Below are 16,486 nucleotides of genomic sequence, written 5' to 3'. Positions count from 1 at the left end.
AACCTCAAAGTCATATACGATTGGAAACCGACCCCTTGCTCCGGTTGCGGGTCGCTTGTCCACCCTCCTAATTTATGTCCAAAAAATCCTCAACCGAAAGCCATTGTTCCGGCTCAAAATTGTGGCATAAGTAATAGTAAACCTAGGGGTAGGCCCCCTTTTCCACCTACTACTTCTCCTGCTACTCTTCTCAGCCACCCAAATCCTACCCCTCTTACCACCTGATTATTTCTGAAAGTCCTACTGCTCTTATCATAAATCTCATAAATTTACAACCGTTGCACAATTTACCTTCAGATCCCCTACCTAACATCAGCAACAGTGCCCCTCCCCCACCAGATCCTATTCCTAATTTAAATCTTCCTTCACACGTGGAAGTTTCTTCATCCACACATCTTAAAGAGACCCCTCTCACAGATGACCTCAGAGATTCTTCTGGGAATGACCCTGAAATTGACACTAAATCCCCCTCTAACATTCGAAAAACTTCTCCTAAGCCTTGGATAAAACCTTATGGGAACCTCTCTACTTCCCCAAACAAATTTGACCTTCTCCTCCTAGATGAACCTGCAGACTTAAGAGAAGAATCCGAGCCATCTTCAAGCAACTTCCACCTTCTATCAGAAGATCCTCCGGACTTGAGGACGAGAAATAAAGCCCAACAAAATAATCCTCCCAAACCCAAAAGCGCTAAGAAAGCGCAAAAAAGCACCAAGTCCAAATGAACCTTCCATCAATTGCGTGTTGTAACATCTGTGGGTTTAACATCCCAGACAAAGTGAATGCCTGTAAAAATTTGATTACTTCTCACCACCTAGATTTCCTTTGCATTCTTGAAGCCAAAATTCAGCCTCTCCTCCTCTTTGATGACTGGTTTTGCAATTCCCATCGTGTTTTTCAAAGAAGGTAGCTGCAATAACTTCGATTCTTCCAATCTTCAGAGAATTTGGCTGAAATGGAATTCTGACTCTATTAATTTCCAAATGTTGCACTCCTCTCCTCAGCTTATTCATGGTATTATCTCTACCTCCCCCTCTTGCTCTTTTGCTTTATCTGCGGTCTATGCTGCCAAAACTTTGGCTGATAGGGTGGCTCTTTGGGAGCAGTTGGCTTCCTTAGCTGAGGATATTAATTTTAACTGTTTTAAAGATCCTAATTAGAAATATGGTGGTGCTTCCCCTCAGCACAATCAACTGAATGAATTAAACTCCTGGTTGTTTAACTCTGGCACCTTTGAGCTTGCTTTTACTGGTTTGAAATTTACCTGGTTTAACCAAAGAGTGGATGGTCCTATCCATATTAAGTTGGATAGGATGTTAGTTAATTATGCTTGGCTTGAGAAATTCCCCACTTCATACTATAATGTTGAACCTCCTGGATGTTCAGACCATTCCCCTTTGCTCCTTTGCTTGGGTTCCTTGCTCCCCTCCGTTGGTGGCAGATTTCTATTCAAAAATTATTGGATTTCTATGGAGGGGTATTGGAATGGTGTTATTGCTACTTTTTCTACTCATTCTAATGCCAGCCTGATTGCTAATCTTTACTTAAAACTCAATTGCCTTAAGAAATTCTTGAAGCATAGGAATTGGTCTAACTCTCATTTCTTGAAAGAGAATTGATTTACTGGAAAAAAATCAGAAATGCTGTTTGGAGTATATCTAGAGGGATCCTTTAAACTCTAAACTAAATGCTACTCTCAAAGATATCAATACCTCTCTAGCCTTTTTTCACAAGGCTTGATCTAATTGGATTGTGCAAAGGGGTAAAGCTAAATAGCTTTCACATGGGGAAGATGATTTGGGCTTTTTATATGCAAGGATTAAAGCTAGGGTTAATTCTAATAGGATTAAAGTGATTTCAACCTCTGAGGGTTTGTTTACCACACCCACTTATATTGCTCAAGCCACTGTAGCATACTTTCAAAACCTTTTTAATGCTCCCCCACCCAATCATCTTGAGGAAATCTCTTTTCCTTGTGGCTCTAATATTATACCTGAACATATTGCTTCCCTTACTGCCCCGATCACTGATCAGGAAATTAAATATGTGGTGTTTGTTGGCTCTTCTTTTGCCACCCCATGGCCGGATGGATATACGTTTGAGTTTTACAAAACCTCTTGGGGGATTATCGGGTACTATGTCTGCCAAGCTGTTAAATTTTTTTTTGATATTGGCTCTCTCCCTAACTATGTTAAATCCACTATCATTGTCTTAATACCCAAACTTCCCCATGCTTCTGATATCACCAACTTCAGACCCATCTCTCTTTGCAATACTTTCTATAAAATTATTGCAAAAATCCTTGATAATCGGATGAAGAACATTATGCCCCTTATCATCCATAATAGTCAAGCTGGATTCATTCAAAAAAGGCTATCTGCTGATAACATCATTCTTGTTATGGAAATTCGAAGGGAATTCAAGGTGGTCTCTAGCAAAGAAATTTTTTGTGCTAAATTGGACATAAAAAAAGCTTTCGATTCTATTTCTAAGGATTTTCTTATATCTAGATTGTATGAGAAGGGTTTCCCTCATAAATTTATTACTTGGATTAAATGTTGTATCTATGACGTGCCTTTTTCTATATGTATTAATGGGGTTCTACAAGGTTACTTCAAATCTTCTTTTGGATTAAGGCAGGGAAGCCCCCTTTCGCCTTTACTCTTTGCGATTGTTATGTATGCCTTTTCATGTTTCCTTGATGGTAGTAGATTCAGTGGATTCCCCTGTGGAAATTCCTTATACAGCCACTTGCTCTATGCTGATGATGTTTGGGTTTTTGGTCTGGACACTGTTCAGAATGCTCAAGCTCTTAATCTCACTTTATATGATTTTGGGAAAGCCACTGGACTTCATGTTAACAGAGACAAATGCTCTATGATATTCTTTCGGAACACCCAAGTTGCTACTGATATTTTAAACTTGCTTGAGTTCTCTCAAGCTGAACACTCTCTTAAATACCTCGGGCTACCCATATCCCTGAAAAGACTTTCTATTTCTCACTTCCAACCACTTCTGAGTAATATTACTACTCTACTTGCTGGTTGGAAAGTTAAGTTTTTGTCTTTTGCAGGTAGGATTCAATACTTGAAATTCACAATTGCTAATACTATTGCGTATTGGATCCGTGGTGTGATTATACCCAAAGCCTGTTGTAAGCTGCTTGATAGAATTTGTGCGAGATTCCCTTTCCATGGCTCTACTACTGAAAGGAAATTACATCTTATTGCTTGGAGAAATACTAGTCTGCCTTACTGTTTTGGTGGGCTCGGTATTCCTTACATTAACTCTATGTATTTTGGTTATGCCTGCTCTTTCCTTTGGAGATTCTATTCATTTGAATCCCCCCTTAATACTTGGTTCAGAACCAAATTTGAATCTCCTTTTAAACATCTCGATTATAGATCTTCTCATTTCTGTAAACTTATTTCCACCACTGCTTCTAATGTTAAGCATTTATTGATATTTCATGTTTCCCAAACTGATTGCAACATTTCCATGTTTTGGGACCCTTGGGTGAATGGCTTATCCCTGGATAACCTGAACCAAAATTCTATACCGAGGAGTATGGCTGTTAAGGAATTTATTTTTAATGGTAGCTGGGTTTTGAACAATGTTATTCCTTTTCCTCTCCACCAGTTAGTGATTTATACCCCAATTCTGGACTGCAACAATGTTTTTTCTTGGGCTGGTGCGGTGCTCCTATCTATAATACCTTCAAAATAGTATACTTTGCTGATACTTTTAAAGTCCCTTGGTATAAATACATCTGGCATAAACATTTTGCCCTTCGGTACTATTCTTTTACTTGGTTAGCTGTTAATAATGGGCTCAAAACTACTGATGATTTAGCGGCTAGAAGGATTCTTATTAATCCTATTTGCTCTCTCTGTGAGAGTGAGGAAGAAACTACTTCACATCTGTTCTTTCAATGCCAGATCACGTTCTGTATTCTATAACAACTTCTCCCAGATGTGCAGGTCTTCTTATTGAGGCCTAATATTATGCAATTATTTGAATTTTTTTGGGAATGTCAGAGTTATATGGCTGCTGATAGGAACTTTTGCTATTTTGTAACTTGTTGCTTGGTTTATTTTTTATGGACGGAGAGAAATGACAGGAAATTTGGTGGTAAACAATACTCCTTCCTAACTCTATGCCATAATATCTCAAAGGCCATTTATGCCAAAGTCTCTCAGTGGAAACATTTTGATAACATAAAGGCTTCCTTTCCTAACTGCTTCTCCTGGCATTCCTACCACCAAGCGGAGATTTTTGATGTCTTAGGGCAATGATGACATGGTACCATTTCCCTGGATGGTCTCGTCTTGCCACCGGTGTTTCTTCCAGCTTCTGGCCTGGCATTTTGCACCCGTTGGTTCCTCCGTATGATATTTCTGTATGGCAACAAAGAAATTTTTCTGTTGATGATGGCACTGAATTCTGGATTCAGTTGGTTTTCGTCTTTTTGTACCAGTTTTGATTTCGGAGCCCTGCTGAAGACATATTTTATATCTCTGCTTTTTTGATTTCAGCTCTTGCCTAACTGTATTTTTGATTTTGTTGAGCTGAATTTTTACTTGTAATCCTTCTGGTTTAATATACGGGTGATGCCCCAAAATTTTCAAAAAAAAAAAACTCCGGGAATAAAGTGGCGGGAGTTTCGAAGTTGACGGCCGCTGGCCCTCTCCTCATTCCGGAAGCCGAAGAAACCGCGCAGAGCGTCCTCGCTCCGAAACTCCCTCAGATCCCCAGATTCGACAACAGAAACCGATGACGCCACACCGCCTCTTCACCTCTCGGCCAATTACAGCAAATCCGAATTCGTTAATGGCCATACGTAGGCTCGGTTATCCGTTTCCTGCTCCTCTCAACCCTATCTTGAAAGCGAACGATCTTCCAAACCCTAACCTTTCGAATGGAGAAGGTTTCCGACGCCGACCTGTCTAGGGAGGCCGCCACTGCTGCTGATGGCGGCAGAGGAGGAGGAGATAAAGAGAGTGAGATGGACGTTGATGACCTCGCCCTTGAGCTCCTCGAGACTGTTGAGACCGTGCAGTCTTTTTCCGATTACCGCCGCACGCAGAGGAAAGAGTGCCATAACCTCATTCGCCGGATGAAGCTCGCAGTGCCATTGCTCGAGGAGATCCGCGATTTGGAGATCCCTGTGCCCGACGATGTCTGCGCCAGGCTCTACAGGCTCCGGACGGCTTTCACCGCTGCCAAGAAGCTTCTCAGATGCTGTCATGACGGAAGCAAGATCTATTTGGTAAGTTTTTATGTTTATAAGATTTTTTTGTAGGAAAAAAAATCACTGTTTTGAGTTGATTGGCTAAAAGCTTATTGTTTGGAGTTTGGACGATTTCCCTCGATTAGGCTTTGGAGAGCGAGGCAGTGATGAATAGATTTCACTTTGTTAATGAGAAATTGACTCAGGCGGTGGATGGCATGCCTTATGATGGCCTTTGTATTTCTGATGAGGCTAAGGAACAGGTATTATTATGTTTTCTCTCGGCCTTCATTTACTTTTTTCCATTATTTATTGCATTTGATTCTATGTATTGTCTGTATTTATGGTTCAATGTAGCATTACTCAAATTTTCAATGCCCATTTCATTACATCAAAAAAATAAATACAAATGGAAATAGCCCAATTACAATTCTAAGGATCAGAAGGAATTACACGACTTGTATTAAAAATAACAAAGCTCAGAAGATATCATAAAAAAAAACATTGAACTAAAGCAGAGAGTGCAAATCAAAGCATGAGAGAGGAGTCAGAAAGCACCAAAATATATCCATCATCAAAAGAGGATAATATATCAAGCCAAAAATCACCCTGATTGCCGGGCAGATGCCTAAGGCCATCCAGGGGGGTGAAAGAGAGATTTAGTAGCATGAGGAGAAAAAAAGCTTTTCATCATTATCCAGCAGCCGCTCGAGAAAGCACAAAATTATTCAAATAAACTTTTAATGTCATTGTATTTGAACCAACTCAATATTGTAAGAGTACTTGCCTTCTTAGTGATGTGATAATAAAGCATCGACTTGCTCCGAATAAGATATTCAAATTTCCTGCTATTTCTATTTTCCAAAGATAATGAATCAAGCAGTTAACTGATAAGAAGTAAATATTTTAAACCACATGCAAGACGGAGTTCATATCAAAAATGAAATCAAGCAATTGGTGAATATTTAGCCTTAGCAGAAATGAGGAGGAGAGGGAAGAATGCTGCAGAGGGTGCTGTAGAAATAGTCACATTCAAAGAAGCTTTCAGGACCAATAAAACAAAGATTTTTGATTGGTTAAGTAAGAATACTCCTAAAAATAAGAATATCAGTAGTTTTAAGCCCTCCAACCAATAATAACCAGGCATAAACTAAAAACTGCAAAGAGTGATTTTTATGCCAAATGTGTTTACTCCAAGTAACATGAGCCCAGTTATCATAGAAGGATAAAGAAAATTTATTGAAGTTCGGAATGCCCCCATTAAGTGAAGAAATTTGATCACTTTCAATAGCCAAAATATGAGTAGCAATAATAATATCACATAAAACACTAAAAAAATAGGAAAGAAAGTTTCAACTTCCATTGTTTATAATATCAAGTAGCTGTGCGTGTATAGGCATCATATAACTAATAGAGGATATGTTGAAGGAATCTGCAAAAAATTTCCATTATACCAAGGATACCAATAAAGAGTGAAGTTGCCGCGTCAGTGACTGTAAATGCAATGATCCTTTTGAAATTTTCAGCTATGAGTTTTAAACTTTTCGAGCATTCTGAGTTTTGATTTGAGCTCAATTTTCAAAGGTAGTTGTGTTTGTGCTTTCACCACTTAGCCAACAGACTATCATGGGTTAAAATACGCCAAATCAAAGAGCAATTATTGGCATAAGTAATAGTAAAAAGAGCAAGGATGCCTAACCCTCCAAATTGCCATGGTTTGCAAGTGTTTGCCTAGGAGATGAGATGAAGCTTTCTTACATGAATATTACCATGGAATAAGAATCTGGCACAGAAATTGTTTAAAATTTTGTAACAATATTTTGGTAATATTGCTCCATAACTCAATATGTAATAGTGTTTCAAATGGTGAATGTGAGAAATTGCAACCTGCCCGCAAGAAATAACGACCTAGCTTTCCAACCTTCAAGAAGAAGAGAAGCATTTCTCATTAAAAGTTGGAAATCAGTTACAAGTAGCCTTCTAGAAGTTGTAGGGATGCCCAAATAAGTAGATAAGCAATTTCTTCTAGACATGTTCAGGACCTCACTCAACTCATCTTAGTTGGTAGTTTATTTTGGGAAAATGGTGGTGATTTTGGTGGAGTTAATGCTCGAACCATCAAGATCTTTGTAATGGTTAAGAATTCTGTTAAGTGATTGCGAATATTGTAAATTTATCTTTGCAAAAACTGATAGATCATAAGCATACAACAGATGAACAGATGAGAGATGTGATCTCTTCCCATATTGATGCCTTCATGAGTTGAGTGTTCAAAAAGATTTGATAAAGTATCCATAACAATGCAAAAAATATAAGGTGAAAGATGACACCTTTATCTCAAACCAAAATAAGAGTTGAAAAACCCTTCGAGTGCCATTTTGATGCATAAGGAATAGTGGACATTCTCAATGCAATTTCTGTTCAAGTCAATGAAAGTTTTGGGAAACCCCACCCCTTTTTCTTCAGCCTATAAAAAAGAAAACATCTTGAAACCATGTCAAATGCTTTAAAAATATCAAGTTTGGCACAAACACATGCTATCTCTGTTGCCCACTTGGAACTTAGATAAAATTTTCTTAGCTAGAGTAATTTTATTCGTAGAGCTTCTACTTTTAATGAAGTAAATTTGGCTAGGATGAATAATTAAGGCATGATATGTTTAATTCTTGAAGCAAGAATTTTAAGGATAATTTTATAAAGGATATTGCACAAAATATATAGGCCTGTAATTAGAGATGCTTCCAACATGATGAGACTTAGGAATTAGAACAATAATAGTGGCCTTGACTTTTTATGGGAGGTAACTTCTTTTATAGAAATATTTGACAACTTGACAAAGCTGGTCACCAATAACCGACCAAGAAGATAAATATAACTCAAAAGTAAAACCATTACGCCAGGGAGTAGAGTTTTTGGATGCAGAGAATACCATACTTTTAATTTCCTCATAAGTGATAGAGGCAATAAGAAGTGGAATGCAAGGGACGGGGTGCGAAGCCGAAGAAACCGCGCAGAGCGTCCTCGCTCCGAAACTCCCTCAGATCCCCAGATTCGACAACAGAAACCGATGACGCCACACCGCCTCTTCACCTCTCGGCCAATTACAGCAAATCCGAATTCGTTAATGGCCATACGTAGGCTCGGTTATCCGTTTCCTGCTCCTCTCAACCCTATCTTGAAAGCGAACGATCTTCCAAACCCTAACCTTTCGAATGGAGAAGGTTTCCGACGCCGACCTGTCTAGGGAGGCCGCCACTGCTGCTGATGGCGGCGGAGGAGGAGGAGATAAAGAGAGTGAGATGGACGTTGATGACCTCGTCCTTGAGCTCCTCGAGACTGTTGAGACCGTACAGTCTTTTTCCGATTACCGCCGCACGCAGAGGAAAGAGTGCCATAACCTCATTCGCCGGATGAAGCTCGCAGTGCCATTGCTCGAGGAGATCCGCGATTTGGAGATCCCTGTGCCCGACGATGTCTGCGCCAGGCTCTACAGGCTCCGGACGGCTTTCACCGCTGCCAAGAAGCTTCTCAGATGCTGTCATGACGGAAGCAAGATCTATTTGGTAAGTTTTTATGTTTATAAGATTTTTTTGTAGGAAAAAAAAACACTGTTTTGAGTTGGTTGGCTAAAAGCTTATTGTTTGGAGTTTGGACGATTTCCCTCGATTAGGCTTTGGAGAGCGAGGCAGTGATGAATAGATTTCACTTTGTTAATGAGAAATTGACTCAGGCGGTGGATGGCATGCCTTATGATGGCCTCTGTATTTCTGATGAAGCTAAGGAACAGGTATTATTGTGTTTTTTCGCGGCCTTCAATTACTTTTTTCCATTATTTTTTGCATTTGATCCTATGTTCGGTCTGTATTTGTCGGCCAATGTAGAATTACTCAAATTTTCGAGCCAGTTCATATTAAATATCTTTGCAGTTGAACATGATACTTTTTTGGGGGGTTTAATTGAGGGACAATGCCCATTTCATTACATCAAAAAAAAAAAAAATACAAATGGAAATAGCCCAATTATAATTCTAAGGATCAGAAGGAATTACACGACTTGTATTAAAAATAACAATGCTCAGAAGATATCATCAAAAAACATTGAACTAAAGCAGAGAGCGCAGATCAAAACATGAGATTGGATTCAGAAAGCACCAAAATATACCCATCATCAAAAGAGGATGATATATCAAGCAAAAAATCACCCCTGATTGCCGGGAAAATGCCTAAGGCCATCCAGGAGGGTGAAAGAGAGATTTAGTAGCATGAGAAAAAAAAAACTTTTCATCATTATCCAGCATTAGCCTGAGAAAGCCCAAAATCATTCGAATAAGCTTTTAATGTCATTGTATTTGCTCCAACTCAATAGTGTAAGAGTATTGCCTTCTTAGTGATGTGATAATAAAGCATCGACTTGCTCTGAATAAGATGTTCAAATTTCCTGTTATTTCTGTTTTTTTTTTTTTTCGAAAGATAATGAATCAAACAGTAAACTCATAGGAAGTAAATATTTTTAACCACCTGCAAGACGGAGTTCATATTAAAAATGAAATCAAGCAATTGGTGAATATTTAGCCTTAGCAGAAATGAGGAGGAGAAGGGAAGAATGCTGCAGAGGATGATGTAGAAATAGTCACATTTAAAAAATCTTTCAGGACCAACAAAACAAAGATTATTGATTGGTTAAGTAAGAATACTCCTAGAAATAAGAATATCAGTAGTTTTAAGCCCTCCAAGGAGTGATTTTTATGCCAAATGTGTTTACTCCAAGTAACATGGGCCCAGTTATCATAGAAGGATAAAGAAAATTTATTGAAGTTCGGAATGCCCCCATTAAGTGAAGAAATTTGATCACTTTCAATAGCCAAAATATGAGTAGCAATAATAATATCACATAAAACACTAAGAAAATAGGAAAGAAAGTTTCAACTTTCATTGTTTATAATATCAAATAGCTGTGCGTGTATAGGCATCATATAACTAATAGAGGATATGTTGAAGGAATCAGCAAAATATTTGCCATTATACCAAGGATCCCAATAAAGAGTGAAGTTGCTGCAATCAGTGACTGTAAATGCAATGAACCTTTTGAAAATTTCAGCTATGAGATAAACTTTTCGAGCATTTGGACTCTTGATTTGAGCTCAATTTTCAAAGGGAGTTGTGTTTGTGCTTTCACCACTTAGCCAACAGACCATAATGGGTTAAAATAAGCCAAATCAAAGAACAATTATTGGCATAAGTAAGAGTAAAAAGAGCAAGGATGCCCAACCCTCCAAATTGCCATTTGCAAGTGTTTGCCTAGGAGATGAGATGAAGCTTTATTACATGAATATTACCATGGAATAAGAATCTGACACCGAATTTGTTTTAAATTTTGTAATAATATTTTGGTAATATTGCTCCATAAGTCAATATGTAATAGTATTTCAGATGGTTAATGTGAGAAATTGCAACCTGCCCGCCAGAAATAACGACCTAGCTTTCCAACCTTCAAGGAGAAGAGAAGCATTTCTCATTAAAAGTTGGAAATCAGATACAAGTAGTCTTCTAGAAGTTATAGGGATGCCCAAATAAGTAGATAAACAATTTCCTCTAGGCATGTTCAGGACCTCGCACAACTCATCTTAGTTGGTAGTTTATTTTGAGAAAATGGCGGTGATTTTGATGGAGTTAATACTCGAACCATCAAGATCTTTGAAATGGTTGAGAATTCTGTTAAGAGATTGGGAATTTTGTAAATTTATCTTTGCAAAAACTAATAGATCATGTGCATACAACATATGAGAGATGTGATCTCTTCCCATATCGATGCCTTCATGGGGATTTATGAGAGTTGAGTGTTCAAAAAGATTTGATAAAGTATTCATAACAATGCAAAAAATATAAGGTGAAAGATGACACCAGATTATCCTTATCCTAGCATATACCTGAATACATTTGTACATAATTACTAGCAACGTTTAAGGTATGGGATTTCTACTTAATTGATGTGTTGCTACGTTATATATTATTCTTAGTAACTAATCAAAACAATCTAAATATTAAAATATTCTAGGGCCGATGATTGCTGTTACAATATAATATCCTATTCAAAATTTACCATTACTCAAAAGGCATAGATTTGAGTGATATTAGTCAAATTTGGGTCGAATAAAAATGGTCAGTTTTGAATTGACTTTTGAGACAATTCAAGCCAAGTATATTTATTTAATAAATATTTTTAATTACAAATAAATATGATCGATCTCTCCCTCTCACACACACATTGATTTGTGGGTAGGTGTTGTTTTAGTTGGTAAAAAAAATTGGAAATTGTTGCCAAAGTCTTGGGTTCAAATCACGCTTTCGTCAATAAATTTGTTCGCGAGCAAATAAATAAATCAGTCAATATAAATATAGTTGATGGTGGTGAGTTTATTTGTATTTGCATGTGTGCGTTCACACATCAAGAAAATTCAAGGTCATTGGAATTTATTTCAAGTGTGTTACTATTAAGTCAAAGCAAATCGGTTTCTTCTTTAAGTTGACTTAAATTCGAGCAATTATTGAGTGAGTCTTAAGTTTAGCATATAATTACCAATAATAGCTGCATGAGAGGCGACTGTGTGGCCAGAAAATATGTACAAAATATTCTGGTGTAAGTTAGTAACCTCGAGAAGATCTTTTCTATATTAAGGTGCATGTTTTAATCCTTACTATGTTGTTGTAAAATAGTATGATTATAATATCTGAATGAAAAATAATATAAAAATGTGTGAATAGCTGTATTCATCGCAATAAAAGCATGAATATATAAATTTTTTTGTAATAATGGATACCGAAAAAAGTAAATAAAAAAAAAAGATAAAATGATCATAAGCTTTAGTTGAACAAGAGCAATAGCATTTATATACGTATTTTGTCTCATAGAGCTTTAGAAGGTAAAAATTATGAGAAAAAAATGCACTAAGGTCCTTAAGAATTTTCTTTGTTTTTTTGTGTCTATATTCAACGGACATCATAATTTATAATAAGTATTTCTCTTTTTTTCTATTTTAATTTTGAACGTGCATGGCACATAATAGGATTTTTTTTTTTTTTTGCTACATTTATTTCTATTGTAAGTGTTTGTAACTTTTGTTGTACTCCAATTTTTTCTTCATGTTTAATTTGAATTATCCTGTACAAATACACAAACAAGTTGCTAGTTTATGATGAAACCTATATATAGAGAGAGAGGGTTAAACATATTTCTTGTAATGCCGCAAGAGAACTTAAATCATATCCATTTACCCTACTACCAAAAAATCATGCTTGACATGTATATCACTTGTGCAAGCTCCCCGCTGAAATTCGTTGTGCATAGAACCTGCTACAAATCATAAAAGAAGTTTACTCTGCGTTTTTCAGCTTGAGCTAATGTGCTCTCAGCTAAAGAGAGCTAAGGGGAGGACAGATACTCAAGACATGGAGCTAGCGATGGATTTGATGGTTTTGTTATCTCAAAAGGAGGAAGATCGGAATGCAAACAGTTGCATATTAGAACGCCTTGCTAAAAAGTTAGATCTGCATTCACTCCCAGACTTGGGAGCTGAAGCAATGGCCATCAAAATGCTTATAAAAGAAAGATCTGGGCAAAATATAGAGTCCACACAGCAGATCATAAGTCTTCTGAGCAAATTCAAACAAAATGCTGGTATTGAAGATTGCGATGGCTTAAATGAAATCATGTTGCCCAAATATCTTGAGAAATGCCCTTCCTTGATGATTCCAAATGACTTCCTTTGTCCAATATCTCTAGAGATAATGACGGATCCTGTTATTATTGCTACCGGGCAGGTACACTCCAAACTGAGGCCTCATTTGGTTGTCCATAAGTTTTCCATTTCCGATTTCAATAGGTGAAAAAGTTACTATTTGCTATTTTTTACGCGGCTTTTTCAAAACATTTTTTGCTATACCTCCGTATTTTTGTCGATCTGAGAAGAAAAAAAATTCTTCTTCTCCGTTGTAATACCTCCGTTTAAGAATGGAAAAAAAAAACGTTGGGGGAATCAAACAAAGCCTGAAGCTATTTTTCTCTAATCTTACCATTCTTTACAATACCTGTTGATACGTTCTCTTGTTTTGTTTTTTCTTTCTCTTTTAACAAGACATACGAGAGATCAAGCATACAAAAGTGGTTGGATGCAGGCCACCGGAACTGTCCCAAAACCAGACAGCCTCTGGCTCACCTTTCTCTTGCCCCTAACTACGCCCTTCGCAATGTGATTTCTCAATGGTGCATGAAGAACAAAGTTGAGTTAATGAAGAAGGACTCGTTGGTTAATTCAAAGCCTAAGGACCACAAGGAAGAAATCGAAACTCTGGTTCAAGATCTATCCTCCTTACACCTTGATACACAGCGAAAAGCTGTTAAGAGAATTCGAATGCTTTCAAAGGAGAATCCAGAGAACAGAATTCTAATTGCCAAATGTGGGGGAATCCCTTCACTTGTCAGTCTTCTCTCCTACCCTGATTCAAAGATTCAGGAGAATACAGTGACTGCTCTACTGAACTTATCTATTGATGAAACAAACAAACAGCTTATAACTAAAGCTGGGGCAATCCCACCTATCATTGGAGTTTTGAAAGGTGGAACCATGGAAGCTCGAGAGAATTCTGCGGCCGCCCTGTTCAGCCTATCCATGCTTGATGAGAACAAGGTCTTGGTTGGAGATTTGAATGGCATTCCACCATTAATAGATCTCTTGCAGAATGGAACACTCACAGGTAAAAAAGATGCCACCATTGCTCTCTTCAATTTATGTTTAAACTCCATGAATAAGACCAGAGCCATAAAGGCCGGTATTGTGAAACCTTTGCTTCAAGTACTTGATGACAAGCAATTAGCCATGATCGATGAAGCTCTTTCTATTATTTTGCTCCTTTCAACACAGTCTGATGGGCGTGCTGAGATTGGAGAGCTATCTTTCATTGAAAAACTTGTTGGTTATATAAGAGATGGGGCACCGAAGACTAAAGAATGTGCCTTATCTGTTCTTCTTGAGCTTTGTACGCACAAGCCATCGTTTCTGTTGGTCTCACTCCAGTTTGGTGTTTATGAACATCTATGTGAAGTTGCAGAAAGTGGAACCCAAAGAGCTCAAAGGAAAGCAAATTCTTTGCTGCAACTTATGAGAAAAACTGGCCAAATTTTATGAAGATTGTATATTTCATCGCAAACTTATTACATTTATCATTTTTATTAAATCTTTTGAATAGATTCTATTATCTTTTGGTCCATAAGTGAGTAATTTGTGTCATAAATATTGTGCTATTAAAAATATTATTCACTGTAACATCTTTATTGCAGGGTGATGTAAAATATTATGTAGTCATTAAAAAAATGATTATTTTGATTGTATTATTGTCTTTTTTATTAATTTCACTTGCTTTAATCTGACATATATATATATATATATATATATAATTATCACAAAAAATGATAATAAAATATTAGGGTTTAGGGTTCAGGATAACAATACTCTTAAATTAAAATATTCTAACAAGTATTTAATTATTATATTTATTTCAAGATAAGTATAATTTCTTATCCAAACATTTTTCTTTAAAATATCATCAAATGGGGCATTAAAATATAATTCAACTGAAGAATGGGGCAATTTTAATTATGGACTACCTTTTCCCATATTATTAAATTTCATATAAAATTGGTGAAAGCTCTTCTATTCAAAAAAAAAATCATATCAAGATATTATAATAAATTTCAAAATAATTAAATTTATTTAAATTTAAAAATCTATTCAAGAAAATTATATCAACATAAGCTGAATCTAATACATATCATCTTCTAATATGATTTATAAAATGTTGATATTTATTTTATGTGATTAAATCATCAATGATGACTCTCTCTATTGTTATTAATATATTATTAATAAATTTAAATTTATTTTAATATAATTTATATGAGAATATCTTGACATAATTTGTTCAAATATTATTAAAAAATATATAATTTAAGGAATTATATGGTCCTGAAGCTTTTGGCTATCTTGGCCTTAAAATGAACATAGACTGGGTGGCGGTGAATTCCTCCAATCCCTACATACATAATATTTATATATTATCCGCAACCACTCCTTTTTTCGTGGTCCACATGATGAATCCATTGGACGGTGCAGATTTGGTCAGCTATTGAAGTTTTGTAGAGCTAATTATCTAGCTAGAAATTGGAACTGCAGCTTTAATTGTGGCCCATCTCGGTCAGATGTTGGGCCCAATCACAATCACGCGAGTCGGTCCAAATATGTTGTTTGGATGTGTTTGGAGGTCAATTTAGATGCGTCACATCATCATATCTGATGAACTCTTGCAGACCGAGGAACAGTACAGTCGAGAACTCAAACATGAAGTAAAGCAGGAAGAAGATGAACAGTGAAATGGATGATTTCATTGACTTAACTGATTTCATTACAATGGTATAAATAAGTGAAAGAGTTGTTTTGTGCAATTACATTATTGCCCCTTGACAGTTATAAAGTAGTCAGATGGCAGGAGAAGGTGGGCAACGGTTCTGATGTGCGCCGACGGGCTCTGCTCCAGCTCCAGCTTTAGCGAATGATGTGGGTGTAGTGGATGATGCAGTAACCATGTCAATATCATCTAATGCACATTTTATTGGGTGACGTTATGCATATGAATTAGTCTTCAGACACATTCGGACACCGCACGTAATAATTTTTCCAATAATGATTGCCGCCATATCATTTTCTGTCATTTCTATGTTCTACTCTCCGTGTCGTTTCACAAATCACGAAAAATAAGAAGAAATGATAATTTTATGCTTATTTTTAACTATATTGTTGCTATATTACTTTCATAAATAATTTTTGGGTCAGGACTAAAGTATAGAGCAAAATTATTAAATTTATTTTGAAATAAATATAATACACAAAACATATTTATCATGATTAAAAATTTAATTAAAATTTTATATTTTAATATTTCAAAAATAATTGAGATAAGTATCACAATTAATCCCCACTCTTTATGAATGATTAAAATATTTTTTTGTTATTTAAAAGTCTTATTTCAATTTATGAATTCTTTAAATAAAAATCTAAATGGCCTCTAAAAAGATTAATTTAATTCCTGTTCAAAGAATAAATCAAATATTATTTAAGTCCTTAAAAAAATTAGGGCATCAAATCCATTATTTTCTCAACTTTTTATCAAATAAAACTGAATTAATTAATTTTGAACTAATATGTTA

The 16,486-nt window shown here is 36.2% G+C and overlaps 1 protein-coding gene across 2 annotated transcripts; it reads left to right on the top strand.

The window, feature by feature from the left end:
- Positions 1 to 4,156: 4,156 nt before the first annotated feature.
- On the top strand, positions 4,157 to 14,491 carry LOC110114952 (U-box domain-containing protein 15). Of its 2 annotated transcripts, none has more exons than XM_020848024.2 (4): positions 4,157 to 5,269; positions 5,377 to 5,493; positions 12,619 to 13,047; positions 13,362 to 14,491. In XM_020848024.2, exons 1-4 carry the CDS (start codon positions 4,919 to 4,921, stop codon positions 14,409 to 14,411), a joined length of 1,947 nt encoding a protein of 648 aa, XP_020703683.1. In that variant the 5' UTR covers positions 4,157 to 4,918; the 3' UTR covers positions 14,412 to 14,491. The 2 variants fall into 2 exon arrangements, with proteins under 2 accessions (XP_020703683.1, XP_020703682.1); XM_020848023.2 differs by lacking the exons at positions 4,157 to 5,269; positions 5,377 to 5,493 and adding exons at positions 8,272 to 8,793; positions 8,901 to 9,017.
- Positions 14,492 to 16,486: the final 1,995 nt, after the last annotated feature.

This window comes from Dendrobium catenatum, unplaced genomic scaffold (assembly GCF_001605985.2).
Source record: "Dendrobium catenatum unplaced genomic scaffold, ASM160598v2 fragScaff_scaffold_716, whole genome shotgun sequence".
Classification (NCBI taxonomy): Eukaryota; Viridiplantae; Streptophyta; class Magnoliopsida; order Asparagales; family Orchidaceae; genus Dendrobium; species Dendrobium catenatum.
This window is presented reverse-complemented; position numbering and strand designations above follow the sequence as displayed.

Coding starts and splice junctions, on each gene's coding strand:
- LOC110114952 (XM_020848024.2), top strand. CDS start 4,919: ATGGAGAAGGTTTCCGACGCCGACCTGTCTAGGGAGGCCGCCACTGCT. Junction 5,270..5,376: donor ACGGAAGCAAGATCTATTTG/GTAAGTTTTTAT, acceptor TCCCTCGATTAG/GCTTTGGAGAGCGAGGCAGT. Junction 5,494..12,618: donor CTGATGAGGCTAAGGAACAG/GTATTATTATGT, acceptor TGCGTTTTTCAG/CTTGAGCTAATGTGCTCTCA.